The sequence below is a fragment of the Globicephala melas genome, chromosome 12, assembly GCF_963455315.2.
Source record: "Globicephala melas chromosome 12, mGloMel1.2, whole genome shotgun sequence".
Lineage (NCBI taxonomy): Eukaryota > Metazoa > Chordata > Mammalia > Artiodactyla > Delphinidae > Globicephala > Globicephala melas.
In genome coordinates, this window is record NC_083325.1 from 15,866,233 (window position 1) to 15,878,333 (window position 12,101).

General features: G+C 43.1%; 1 protein-coding gene across 1 annotated transcript in view; it reads left to right on the forward strand.

The window, feature by feature from the left end:
* Nucleotides 1-12,101, forward strand: part of SUCLG1 (succinate-CoA ligase GDP/ADP-forming subunit alpha) — a 33,975-nt gene that overhangs the window by 21,475 nt on the left and 399 nt on the right. The window contains exons 6-8 of the mRNA XM_030837529.3: nt 2,339-2,422; nt 4,689-4,840; nt 10,597-10,785. Of these exons, the coding sequence (XP_030693389.1) occupies nt 2,339-2,422; nt 4,689-4,840; nt 10,597-10,785 (425 nt within the window). The remainder of the gene's footprint in view (nt 1-2,338; nt 2,423-4,688; nt 4,841-10,596; nt 10,786-12,101) is intronic.

Genomic DNA, 12,101 nt, shown 5'->3' on the forward strand with positions numbered 1-12,101 from the left:
TCTATCCATGTTTTGCTTATTGCTGTGTTCTTCCTTCTTGGTATCATTTACCTTCTTTCTAGAGAATTTCCATTAGCCATTCTTTTATGATGGAACTGTTGGTGACAGATTATTTATTTTTCCCTCATCTGAGAATGTCTTTATTTCCCCTTCATCCTTAAAGGATAATTTCACTGGGTATAGGATTTAGGGTTGACAGTTCTTTTAGCACTTAAAAAATGTTGTTCCACTTCTTGCTTCCATGGGTTCTGATGAGAAAGCTGATGTCATTTGAGTTGTTTTTCCTGTTTAGGTAAGGTGTTACTTTTCTCTTGCTGCTTTCAAGATTTTTTTTTTTTTTGTCTTTGTGTTTTCTGAAGTTTATTTATTAGGAGTTTTGGTGGGAATTTCTTTGGATTTATCCTCTTTGTGGTTTGTTCACCATTGTGTCACTGCTTGAGTCTTGAGGTCCCTAGTGACTCTGTCTTCTCTCCATCTTTCAGAGATTTCTTTTTTTTTTTTTTTTTTTTTTTTTTTGTGGTACGCGGGCCTCTCACCATTGTGGCCTATCCCTTTGCGGAGCACAGGCTCCGGACGTGCAGGCTCAGCAGCCATGGCTCACGGGCCCAGCCACTCTGCGGCACGTGGGATCTTCCCGGACCGAGGCACAAACCCGCGTCCCCTGCATCGGCAGGCAGACTCTCAACCACTGCGCCACCAGGGAAGCCCCTCAGAGATTTCTTATATTTGTTTTATATATGATGTCCAGGGTTTTTACTTGTACTTAGCAGGAAAAATACAGGAAAATACCCCTGTTTTTGGAAGCAGAAGTATCCTTATGATAGATTTTTTTTTTTTTGCGGTACATGGGCCTCTCACTGTTGTGGCCTCTCCCGTTGCAGAGCACAGGCTCCGGACGCGCAGGCCCAGCGGCCATGGCTCATGGGCCCAGCCACTCCGCGGCATGTGGGATCTTCCCGGACCGGGGCACGAACCCGTGTCCCCTGCATTGGCAGGCGGACTCTCAACAACTGCGCCACCAGGGAAGCCCTATGATAGATATTTTTAAGTGATAGTCTCTTTTACTATATATGTATTTTAAGGATGGCAGGAGTAATTTACCCTAAAAACATTGCTTTCATTACCTTAAATGTATGCAGTTTGCATTTATATAAATTATGTATCATTTATATAATTAGATGAAAGCCCCTTAAAAGAATTACAAAATCCTTGTGCTACTGTTCACTATTATACTGATCCATTAAAAGACTAGAATAAATAGAACAGTTGTACTGCCCAGTAATCTAGGGTGTTGCCTGAACAAGAACATAATTCTATCATAAAAATCAATTAATCAATCATAATTCTATTCATAAGAATCAGGAGTGGAAAGGAGACTAGGTAATTCACACAAAGATATACAATTAAGTTACTGATTGTACTTTACTTAAAAGCTAAATGCATCAAATGCATATGTACGTAGGCATGACCTACCTAACCTTCTCAGTTATGAAAGGTCCCACAGAGGAGGGACTGTGTTAAGAAGAGAGAATGTAGATAGAAAGAAAGCTCTAAGAATAGGGAAAAACTGACGGATGAGACAGATGGGGGTTGGTGTTAGTGGTTGTCATTTGTCGTGAAATAGGATCCAGTTAGTGAATGGTCTTAAAACTCTTGGAATTAGATTTTGTTTGAGAGGGTGGTTCTTCTCCATTGATTTTCAGTATTGACCCATTTGGTACATATTTACTGAGCTCCTTCTGTGCCTGAACTGTGCTTGATACTGGGAACGCAGGTGTAGGGAAAACAGTCTTGTTTACTGACCCCCTGGAGGTTCCAGTCCAGCAAGAAAGACAGTCACTGCAGAATCTCCAACAGCATTGGCAGTCTCTTACCGAACCAGCGTAGGAGAACAGGGCTCTGTCTTGAGGAATCTGTGTGGTCAGGAGACAGCAAGCCTAACTATGAATTTATTTTCCTAAATCAGGGTTATTAGCCAAAGATTAATACTTGAAACTTATGCCTTCTTTTTTTTTCTTTATGGACCTTTTTATAGGTTTATTGTTCCATTTTACTGCATGTCTGCAGTCGTTTTACGTGGAAGACTTTAGGTCTCTCTTAACTGCTTTTATGGTCATAAAACAACCCTAACTAATAACACACTTTCTTCTCTATATAACTTTTAAAATCTCCCTGCTATAATTTAGGTCTTTTCTTCTTATTTCATGACCTGATGTTATCGTTTATTTGGTTGACAAATTGTAAAATGGGTTTTATAGATACCTGTGTTTGTAATTTATTTTACTGTATGATAGTCATATGAACACAACCTAATATTATTGAATTCTCTTTCTTTAAGGTATCGTGTCCAGATCTGGCACCCTGACTTATGAAGCAGTTCATCAAACAACACAAGTTGGGTTGGGGCAGTCTTTGTGCATTGGTGAGGGATTTTTTTGCTAAACTCATTTTATTGGGGTTCACTATCTTCCCTGAATAAGTATAATGATAATTATTGATTTGATTATTTGTGAGAGATTTTGATGCCATTTTATTAAAAAGATGTTGTGATCTTGAATTTAATTTGCTTATACGTGAAGCTGACTGTTATATTTTCAAGATTCATGGTCTGGGATTTGATTTCCGAGCTTCAGAACAAACATCCTGGGACGTGTGTCTCCTGGAGAGCCTTGGGCCTTGAAAACAGCTGTTACTTAGCTTGCTGGGAAGAAAGGGTCCTTCAAAATAGGACTCTCATTACTGTAATTCGCATTTTGTTATCATTACCAGCTGTCACTCAGTGCTTCACAGTCACTGAATTCTCTGCCAATCATTATCTCACTCTTAAGGCAACCCCCCGAGGCACCACTGAGCTGGCATGTCGTCCTGTGGCAGCGTTATTGGTGGAGGAGGGTTGAGCTCCCTGGAACCTCTCTCTTTGCCACATCATACTGCCTCCCGCTTACAAATATAAAAAAGTTTTTACATTTTGAAATAATCTTGGTATTTGTTGCCAAAAGCCAGGCGAAGTTCTCATTTTATAAATATTCCTTCAAACTTTTAGAATATCTTTTAGAGGCTTATCAAAGGCAGCATTTTATGATAAAAAATTATAAAATATAACCCTGTAGTATTTTTATTAAGACTCAAATTTGTGGGCTTCCCTGGTGGCGCAGTGATTCAGAGTCCGCCTGCCGATGCAGGGGACACGGGTTCGTGCCCCGGTCCGGGAGGGTCCCACATGCCACGGAGCGGCTGGGCCCGTGAGCCATGGCCGCTGAGCCTGCGCGTCCGGAGCCTGTGCTCCGCAACGGGAGAGGCCACAGCAGTGAGAGGCCCGCGTACCGCAAAAAAAAAAAAAAGACTCAAATTCGTAAAATCACTATGAAACATTAATTTAGCTTTTCTATGCGCAGAAGCACAATCTATGATACAAGATAGCGTGATGGAAAATAAGAAAAGATTTTGAAATAGAGTTGGCAGTTCTGTCTTCTGTAGCCTCTGTTTTTAATTTGTGAACGAAGAGTAATAATTGCCATGTCACAGAGAGTTTGGAGGGATGAGGAAATGGCGGGCCTGACGTGTGCTAAGGCACAGGACATGACACGTGGCTGGCACTCAGTGGATGCGCTTCTCTTCCTCAGTTTCATTCTTGAGTGGTGTGTTGAAGAGTAGGGAGCCAGTCCTGCGTATTTATCTATTATAAAATACATTTTTATAACTTAAAAATTTAAGAGTGTCAGCCAGTCTGTAGGGAATATTGCCTGGAGTCCAAGTACTTGTGCTAAAAAGCCATGTGCCTATAGTGGAGCCTCTGTGTGTGGTCTCTTGTCATCTCTCACTTTGGGTCAGAGGTAAGAGGGATCAAGACACCCCCCCCCTCCCCTCACTGGGACTTGTGTCTTAACTTGCAAGTGGTTCCTGTGCAATGTCCCTCATGAAAGAGTTACTTTGTGCAAAGAAATGGGTTAAGTGTTTAATCAGAGAAGATATTCTCACCAATACACATTTTCTTAAATGTTCATTTTTTTTTTTTTTTACTGTAGAAGAAATACAAATGTCCAATATTTATTTCCAATGTGGTATTAAGTCTCCAATATGGTAATAAAGTTTGCGGTTCATGTGAAAATAACAAATCACAGCGAACTACCACAGTGAAGGTAATGTTAACACGCAGACACACACAGACAGACACACACGCCAGATTAGCTAATCCAGATTATTTTTAATTTCAGAATTTATCGTCTGTTATATACAAGGTACTGATAATGAACTACTCACCAGAAGCCAACGAAGTTAAAAGTTATAACATAGAAAACAGTAATTCATGTCCCTGAAAAAGCTAATGTGTTTTCAGAAGTAAAGTTCTCCTAATTAGGGAAACTATATAGAATGCTCATTTTTAAAGAACTATCTAGGAATAATTTTGTGGGAGGGAGGAGTCTTGTTAAGGAGTTAAACAAAAAGAGGGCTGTTTTTGTGACTAACAGGAACCCACCACCACCGTTTAGCATTCATGTGATATTATAAGCAGAAATAAATGTAGCATTTTGTGATTTTTAAATGTTAAATGCAAGAGTGATGACACATTTAAAAATATTGGTAAGAAAGGGGTAGGCAAAATAAGAAACCAGGTAAAACAGCATTTCCTGACCTGAATTATATGATTCATCCAGTTTTCAGCTGGTGATATTCTTTGACTTTTCCAGGCATTGGAGGTGATCCTTTCAATGGAACAGATTTTACTGACTGCCTTGAAATCTTTCTGAACGATCCAGCCACAGAAGGTATCATATTGATTGGCGAAATTGGTGGTAATGCAGAAGAAAATGCTGCAGAATTTTTGAGGCAGCATAATTCAGTAAGTTTGGGTTTGGAAAAAAATATATATAGCTCTTTGCCCTTGAATAATATCACCGGTTTGTTTTAGAAGTTACTTTGTTTTTTTTCAAAGATAAATTTTTTAAGCAAACGTGAAAGATAAAGTTAAACCTTGTTGAGCTGCACCTGGAGTACTGGCCACTCAGGGAACTTGGGACCCTTTCTGGGTGGATTCTCCTCCCCGTTTCCCCTGGGGCCTGTTCTCTGCTTCTCGAATGAATCCTCCCCCCAGGCATCTCCTCACACTTCATGGTAGGTCAGTTGGCCTCCTGCTGAAGGGAGAACTTCCAAGCCATCAGCCTGAAAGCTGTCATTTGACCTGCGTATTTCCATTTTCACCTGTCATTGGTGTCCTTTCTCCTCATCTCAGGGGATGTGTGTTCTTTCTCTGTCAAGGCTGACCTTCTAAAGAACCTGTCCTTTATACCCTTTTCCAGGAGCTTGCCTCCCTCTAGCTTCAGTCTATCCTTGTAGAGTAGCACTTCGCTTCAAAGGTCAAGTAGAAAAGCTTTATTAACTATGTCCTATGAAGGCTTTCCTTGTTGCCTCTCCCTTCGAATGAAAAAGAATAGTGTGGCGTTGTATCATAATTTCACGTAACTTAAGGGAATTAAGCTCTGTGCCTGGGGTGAAGGAGGGTGGTGGGAAGAGAAAGAGAGAGGGCACAGTAACGACGGAAGCAGCCTGGTGCCTGCCAGCCCCCAGTCAGTGAACATGTGCTCTGGACCACTGCGGCAAAGACCTGGGGAGAGCATTCACATGGTTTCCAGGATGTTCCTGACACTGACGAATGAGTGAAGATGCATCTTCAGGAGGCCGCGCAGGAGAGCGGGAGATAACTTGTGTCTACGCTTGTAAAAGAGATTGAGAGTGAATGCATCAAAATTAAATGCCGCTGAAAAATAATGAGTAACGGAGAGTTAAAGGAACCGATAATATCACCTGTAGGGTAGTGTATACAGAGTGATGCATATGTAATTGAAGGAATTTTCAAGGGCTATTTTGAGTCTACTTGATTTTCTTCTGTGGTAATTTTAAAAGTTCCCGTTACTCTCTGGATCTCTTACTTTTTCTTTTTTCCTTTTTATTCACTCCCTGATCCTCAGCAGTTTGGCTTCTGTCTGCCACTTAGAAACTGTGTGACCTTGGGCATGTTCCTTAACTTCACTGTGCCTCAGTTTCCTCATTGGCAAAATAGGGATACAGTAGTGTCTTGCTCCCAGCATCCTTGTAGGACTCTTATGTTATGGCTCAGTAACATAGAGGAGAGCTGCCCTGGGCACGTGGTAAGCACTCTTAGTAAGCAGCTGTTCGCTGCTGCTGTCGGATCTGCTGTCCACCCTGGCGTTGCTCTCGCGCTAGTCACCAGGGCCTCCATTCATCCTCCTGGCTCTTCTCATCTTTATTCTTCCCCAGATAGTGCCTGTTCCCTAAGTGCGAATGGTCGTTGCGTATAATCAGCATCACACTTCATGCAGTTCCCAAGGCAGAAACCTCAGAACCATCGTGTTTTTTTTTTTTTAATAAATTTATGTATTTTATTTTATTTTTGGCTGGTTGGGTCTTCGTTGCTGCACGCGGGCTTTTCTCTGGTTGTGGCGAGCGGGGGCTACTCTTCGTTGCGGTGCGCAGGCTTCTCATTGCGGTGGCTTCTCTTGTTGGGAGCACGGGCTCTAGAGCGCAGGCTAAATAGTTGCGGCACACGGGCTCAGTAGTTGTGGCTCACGGGCTCTAGAGTGCAGGCTCGGTAGTTGTGGTGCACGGGCTTAGTTGCTCCGCGGCACGTGGGATCTTCCCGGACCAGGGCTCGAACCCGTGTCCCCTGCATTGGCAGGCGGATTCTTAACCACTGCGCCACCAGGGAAACCCCAGAACCGTCTTTTATTTCTCCCTCAGCTCTTGCTTCCACTCAGTTACCGAGATCTGTCTCTGAGATCTTAGCAGTTTGTGGAGATTGAGAGCATTGTCATCTGTAATTAGTCCCTCTGCTCTGGTGCAGGCTCTCATCTTATCTCACCTGGACCACTTCGGTAATTTTTTTCCTGATATCTCTGCTCCTCTTTCCCTCCACCTCCCCACCCCCCACCCCCACCCCCCTGCCAGCCTGCTTATTGCCATCCATGTAGGACAAAGGGCAGACTTAGCATGATATTCCAGCCCCTCACACACCACCCTGACCCTCCTTTTCAGATCCGTGTCCCATCTGATGTGCCGGTTGTTTTCATCCTCACTTGCCTTTGCTTGTTCCTTCTGCAAGGCGTGCTTAGTTAACACCTGACTGTCACTCTAGACTGTATTATGGAGAGCAAGGAGCTGGTGTACTTGGTGCCCAGCGCAGTCCTCTGGCATGTTAGAACCAGTAAATGGCAAATAGTGAAAGAATAAAGTAAATTGTTAGGAGATGGGAGTAAAATGTTATTAGAGTCTCTTGAGCTCAGAAAGTTTGTGAAGTTTAAAATTTAGGTAAAAACTGACTTCTTTTTACAAAAAAAAGTTTAGGTTATATGACATTACAGTCATCCCTTGGTATCTGCATGGGTTTGGTTCCAGTACCCCTGCAGAAATCCATGCATGCTCAGTGCCTTATATAAAATGGCATAGTGTTTGCATATAAGCTACATACATCCTCTCATATACTTTGTCTCTAGATTACTTATAATACCTAATAGAGTGTAAATGCTTTGTTAATAGTTGCTAGCATGGTAGGTTTAAGTTTTACTTTTTGGAACTTTCTGGAATCTTTTTCCCACATACATTTTCTATTCTCTGATGCAGACCCTGTGGGTATGGAGGGCCAACTGTACACCGTAATTTAAAAACGTATATAGAATACATGAATAGCTTGAGTAGCTTAGAATTTAGTGGGAAAAACTAAGCTTTACATTTTGTTTCATTTGGCACATGTATTCCTATTCCTGGTTGGTCTCATGGAACTAAGTTTTATTGAGGGCCTACTGTGTACGAGATTCTAGCTTGAACATTTCAGGTGACATATTCAGCACTTAGCACAGTAACTGACGCAGAGCGAACACTCAGTAATGTCGCCTCCTGCTACAACTACTATTATTATCATCATGATGACAGTAATTATTTGCAGGAGTGGTGTTGTTTAATCTTGACCCTCGGATTAGATGTTTTTGTCCTTTTATGAGTAAGGAAACTGGCAGCTTGCCGATGGCAGGCACACAGCAAACCAGCCAGGGCTGAGGTTCCTACCCAGGTCTGCCTGACTTCTGCTTTACGCTGTGAGGGGTCAGGAGTCAGGTTGCTGGGCTCAAGGACAAGAGTCCACAGTCCGGGGCATCTGCTTGGACTCTAGTCATGCCATCCTAACTTGTCTTCCTGTTTTTAGGCTTCCACGCTTCTCATTTCTGTATCCTGTTCTCAGACTACACTTTTTTTTTTTTTTTCTGGTACGTGGGCCTCTCACTGTTGTGGCCTCTCCTGTTGCGGAGCACAGGCTCCGGACGCGCAGGCTCAGCGGCCATGGCTCACAGGCCCAGCCGCTCCGCGGCATGTGGGATCTTCCCGGACCGGGGCACGAACCCACGTCCCCTGCATTGGCAGGTGGACTCTCAACCACTGCGCCACCAGGGAAGCCCCAGACTACGCTTTTTCATAGTCTTTTCAATTCTAGTTTACGCTCCTTAAAAAATCTCAAGTGACTCTTCTTCGTCAATAGGACAGAGTGTACATTTGTTTGACATTCTAGGTTCATCCTAATCTTGTTTCTTTCTAGTGTAATATTCCCACCATTTGAGGATAGGGACAGAGGGATCCAGTGGAAACTGGCGCCACTCGAATACCAGGTGCTCACATCCTTTGCAGAGCCTACAAGTGAATAAGTAAATGACTTACAGAGTCTTTTCATCTCAGTTCTCTACTATGGTAGATGCTGGGCATACAGAAATAAGTGAAAACGTAGTCCCGGCGTTCAGAGATTCATGGTTTAGGAGGGGAGCACGTGGGGAATAAGCTACAGCCAGTGTGCTGTGGGTAACGGCAGAAATGTGTCAGAGGCACAGCAGAGTCTCTGAACAGGAGATGAGCAGCTAACCAGCACTTGTGGAGAGAGCGGGAGGGGGGTTGGGAGTTGGAGAGCTTAGGGGTGAAGAAGGGGCTTGAGCCAGGCCTTAAAAATTAAGTCAGAATTTGCCAGGTATCCAAGGAGGATGGAGAACTTTCTCAGCAGAGAGGGGCCCAGAGGCAGAGCCGTCTGGCATTCCTGGAGGGTAAAGAGCAGGGAGGAATGGTGGGGGCAGGACTGGAGTGAAGAGCGTCAGACACGCGGAGCCTGGCGTGCTGGTGCCTTCACGCGAGTCAGCTTAGCCCAAGCGAACTGTGCCAGTGACCTTGCGCTGCCATGCACTTGCACTTTAAAAAAAGCCAGTTTCCTTTAAGAATGTCCTTAAAGAAGCAGTAAGAATTATTAATTTTATTAAGTCTCGACCCTGGAGTCAGTATTTTGTGATGAAGTGGGAAGTAAAGCACTTTGCCAGTTGAGTTGTGAGCTGAACTAGCTGCTTTTTTCATGCAACACGTTTTATTTGAAAGAATGTCTGGCAGGCAGACTGGTTGTTCAGACCTTGGTATTTATTTGGCGGATCTTTTCTCAAAAATGAACAAAGCAATCCTGCTGTGTCAAGGAAAACAACTCCTCGTATTCGTTGACAGTGATAAAGTTTGAACTTGCAAATGTATATTTTTGGAAAACTTGTTTCTGCCACCATGAACTTCACCCTACTAAAGACTTTTCTAAGGAGATTGGCGGTGATACTGAAGAGTGATTTGATGATGTTGAATGAGGAAGTGTATCAGCACTTGGAAGAGCTACATAACTCAGTGAATCTGTATTTTCCTTCTGACCAATGGATGTTACAAAATCATTGTAGGCAAAAGATCCAGAATGATGAATGAATTTTGAGGTAACAAAGGACTGTGGTTTCAGGTTACCATTTGAAGAGGTTTGTGTAGTGCCAAGGAATATCCTGTTATCTGACAGATATTAAAATACTTCTCCCTTTTCCAAGTACATATGTGTGTGAGGCCAGATTTTCTCTTGTACTTCAGCCAAACTAACATATTTGCAGTAGATTTAATGCAAAAGCATTAAGACAGAGTTATGTTGAACTAAAACAACCTGATCTGTGTCTTAATTCGTTGTCACAAATCACATAACTTATGTATTTTCAAGTGTGCTTTTTTGTTTTTCAAACGAAAGAGTGACATATGTATTTGTAAAACAGCTTGTGGGGGTGAATTTGAAGTTTAATATCTTAACAGGTAACAGTTTTGCTTCAGGATTGTTTTTTTGAGTTTGTAGGAAGAGTCAAGTCATCTCAAAGGAGAATGCAGTGGTTTCAGTCATAGCTCAATATTTGTGTTGTTTTCTTTTTTTATTTTATTTATTTATTATTTTCTGTACCCGGGCCTCTCACTGCTGTGGCCTCTCCCGTTGCGGAGCACAGGCTCCGGACGCGCAGGCTCAGCGGCCATGGCTCATGGGCCCAGCCGCTCCACGGCATGTGGGATCTTCCCGGACCGGGGCACAAACCCGCGTCCCCTGCATCGGCAGGCGGACTCTCAACCACTGCGCCACCGGGGAAGCCCGTGTTGTTTTCTTATTGAAGATGAGTGAAGGGCCCCAGCCATTTGCCATTTTCTGGCAGAGTCATGAGTCGGAGGTCCAGTTTCGATCAACTTCTTCATCAGAGTGTCTAAAATCCCATTTTCCAGGGTCCCAAGGCCAAGCCTGTGGTGTCCTTCATTGCTGGTTTAACTGCTCCTCCCGGCAGAAGAATGGGTCACGCGGGGGCAATTATTGCTGGAGGAAAAGGTGGAGCTAAAGAGAAGATCGCAGCCCTGCAGAGTGCGGGAGTTGTGGTCAGCATGTCCCCTGCACAGCTGGGAACCACCATATACAAGGTGAGCTGGAACAGTGGCCTGAGTGCTCGGAAGTTACTGGCCTTAAAAGTGGGAGGCCACACAGGGTGCCTGGAAACCATGGTGTTTTCTTCTGGGTCTCTCCTGTTTCTTTCTTTCCGGTGTGCAGCTTAACAGTCTCTAGCAACTCCACCTTTTGGTCCTAATGTTCTAATCGGGCATGACAAGGAATAGTGTTCTGATTCAAAAACTTTATTCTTCAAACATCTAGATTTGCTCTTTTGTGGGTAGTAAGGTATGATATACAAAAAAGCGTTTCAGAGTCCGTAAGTGTCCTGAATTCCATTTTGGGGGTTGTGCAGAGAATTGCCTTGTGTTTTGTTTTTTTCCATCGAGGGCCTTTGGGATATAGCTATGCTAACTCCATAGGTTTTTTTCCCAAGGAGAGAGGTTAAAGACCGACTAAGAAGAAATGAAAACTGGGAGTCAGGATGGAGGGAGATCTAAAGAGGCTGGGGGTTTTCAGATTTTAGTTGGTGTCTTCCATAATCTCTTTGCAGTGATTTTTGGCCTATCTCTTTGAGTGATCATTTAAGGCTCTCTCTCTCTCTCTCTTTTTACTTTTTTGATGATTATGGACTTTACAAAAAAACCTCACAAAACACAAAACTTTTTGCACATGCTGAAAACAGGCCCCGATTGTCTTCCCAGGAGGGAACAATGTTTTGGCATAATCTTCTTTGGCATTGTCTTAGGGATAATAAAATTAACTCCTTGTTTTATTGACTCCCTGCATGATCGTGTCTTGTGGAATGTGACACAGTGTGCCATAGTGTTTAAAAGAAATCTGGGTGGTTAGGGAGTGTGTGAAGAATTTTGTTTAAAAGAGGGGAAGGAAGAGAAAAAGCAAATAAATGTTTGAATTCACATCAGAGACATGTGTTACCATTTTACTCCAGTAGGTGGCAGCAGGCACCTACACATTTTGCTGCATTCTAATGGTTACAATCTAGAGAAATGTGGTTTTCAGTATTGTTTCCTTTTCATATATTTCTGAGGTTCTTGACGTTTGGTTTAAATCTGAACTGAATCTGTGTTCAGTTTTATTCTCTGAAAAACTAAACAAATCCATTGTTTTATTAAAAGGGCTGGTGTGTGTCACGTGTAGCGTTAAAGGTTTGGATAAGCACAGTCAGGTCTGTCAGCTCCTAATGATAACACTGCCATAGAAAACAAGAGTAATTCAAAGCCTCGCAGCCCCCGCGTTTAGGAGACAAAGTTGAAGCTCCGCATCTAGCTTAGTGAAATTCAGACTGACACGCGCTCATTTGAAAACTGTCATTTTGTGTTCAGTAACC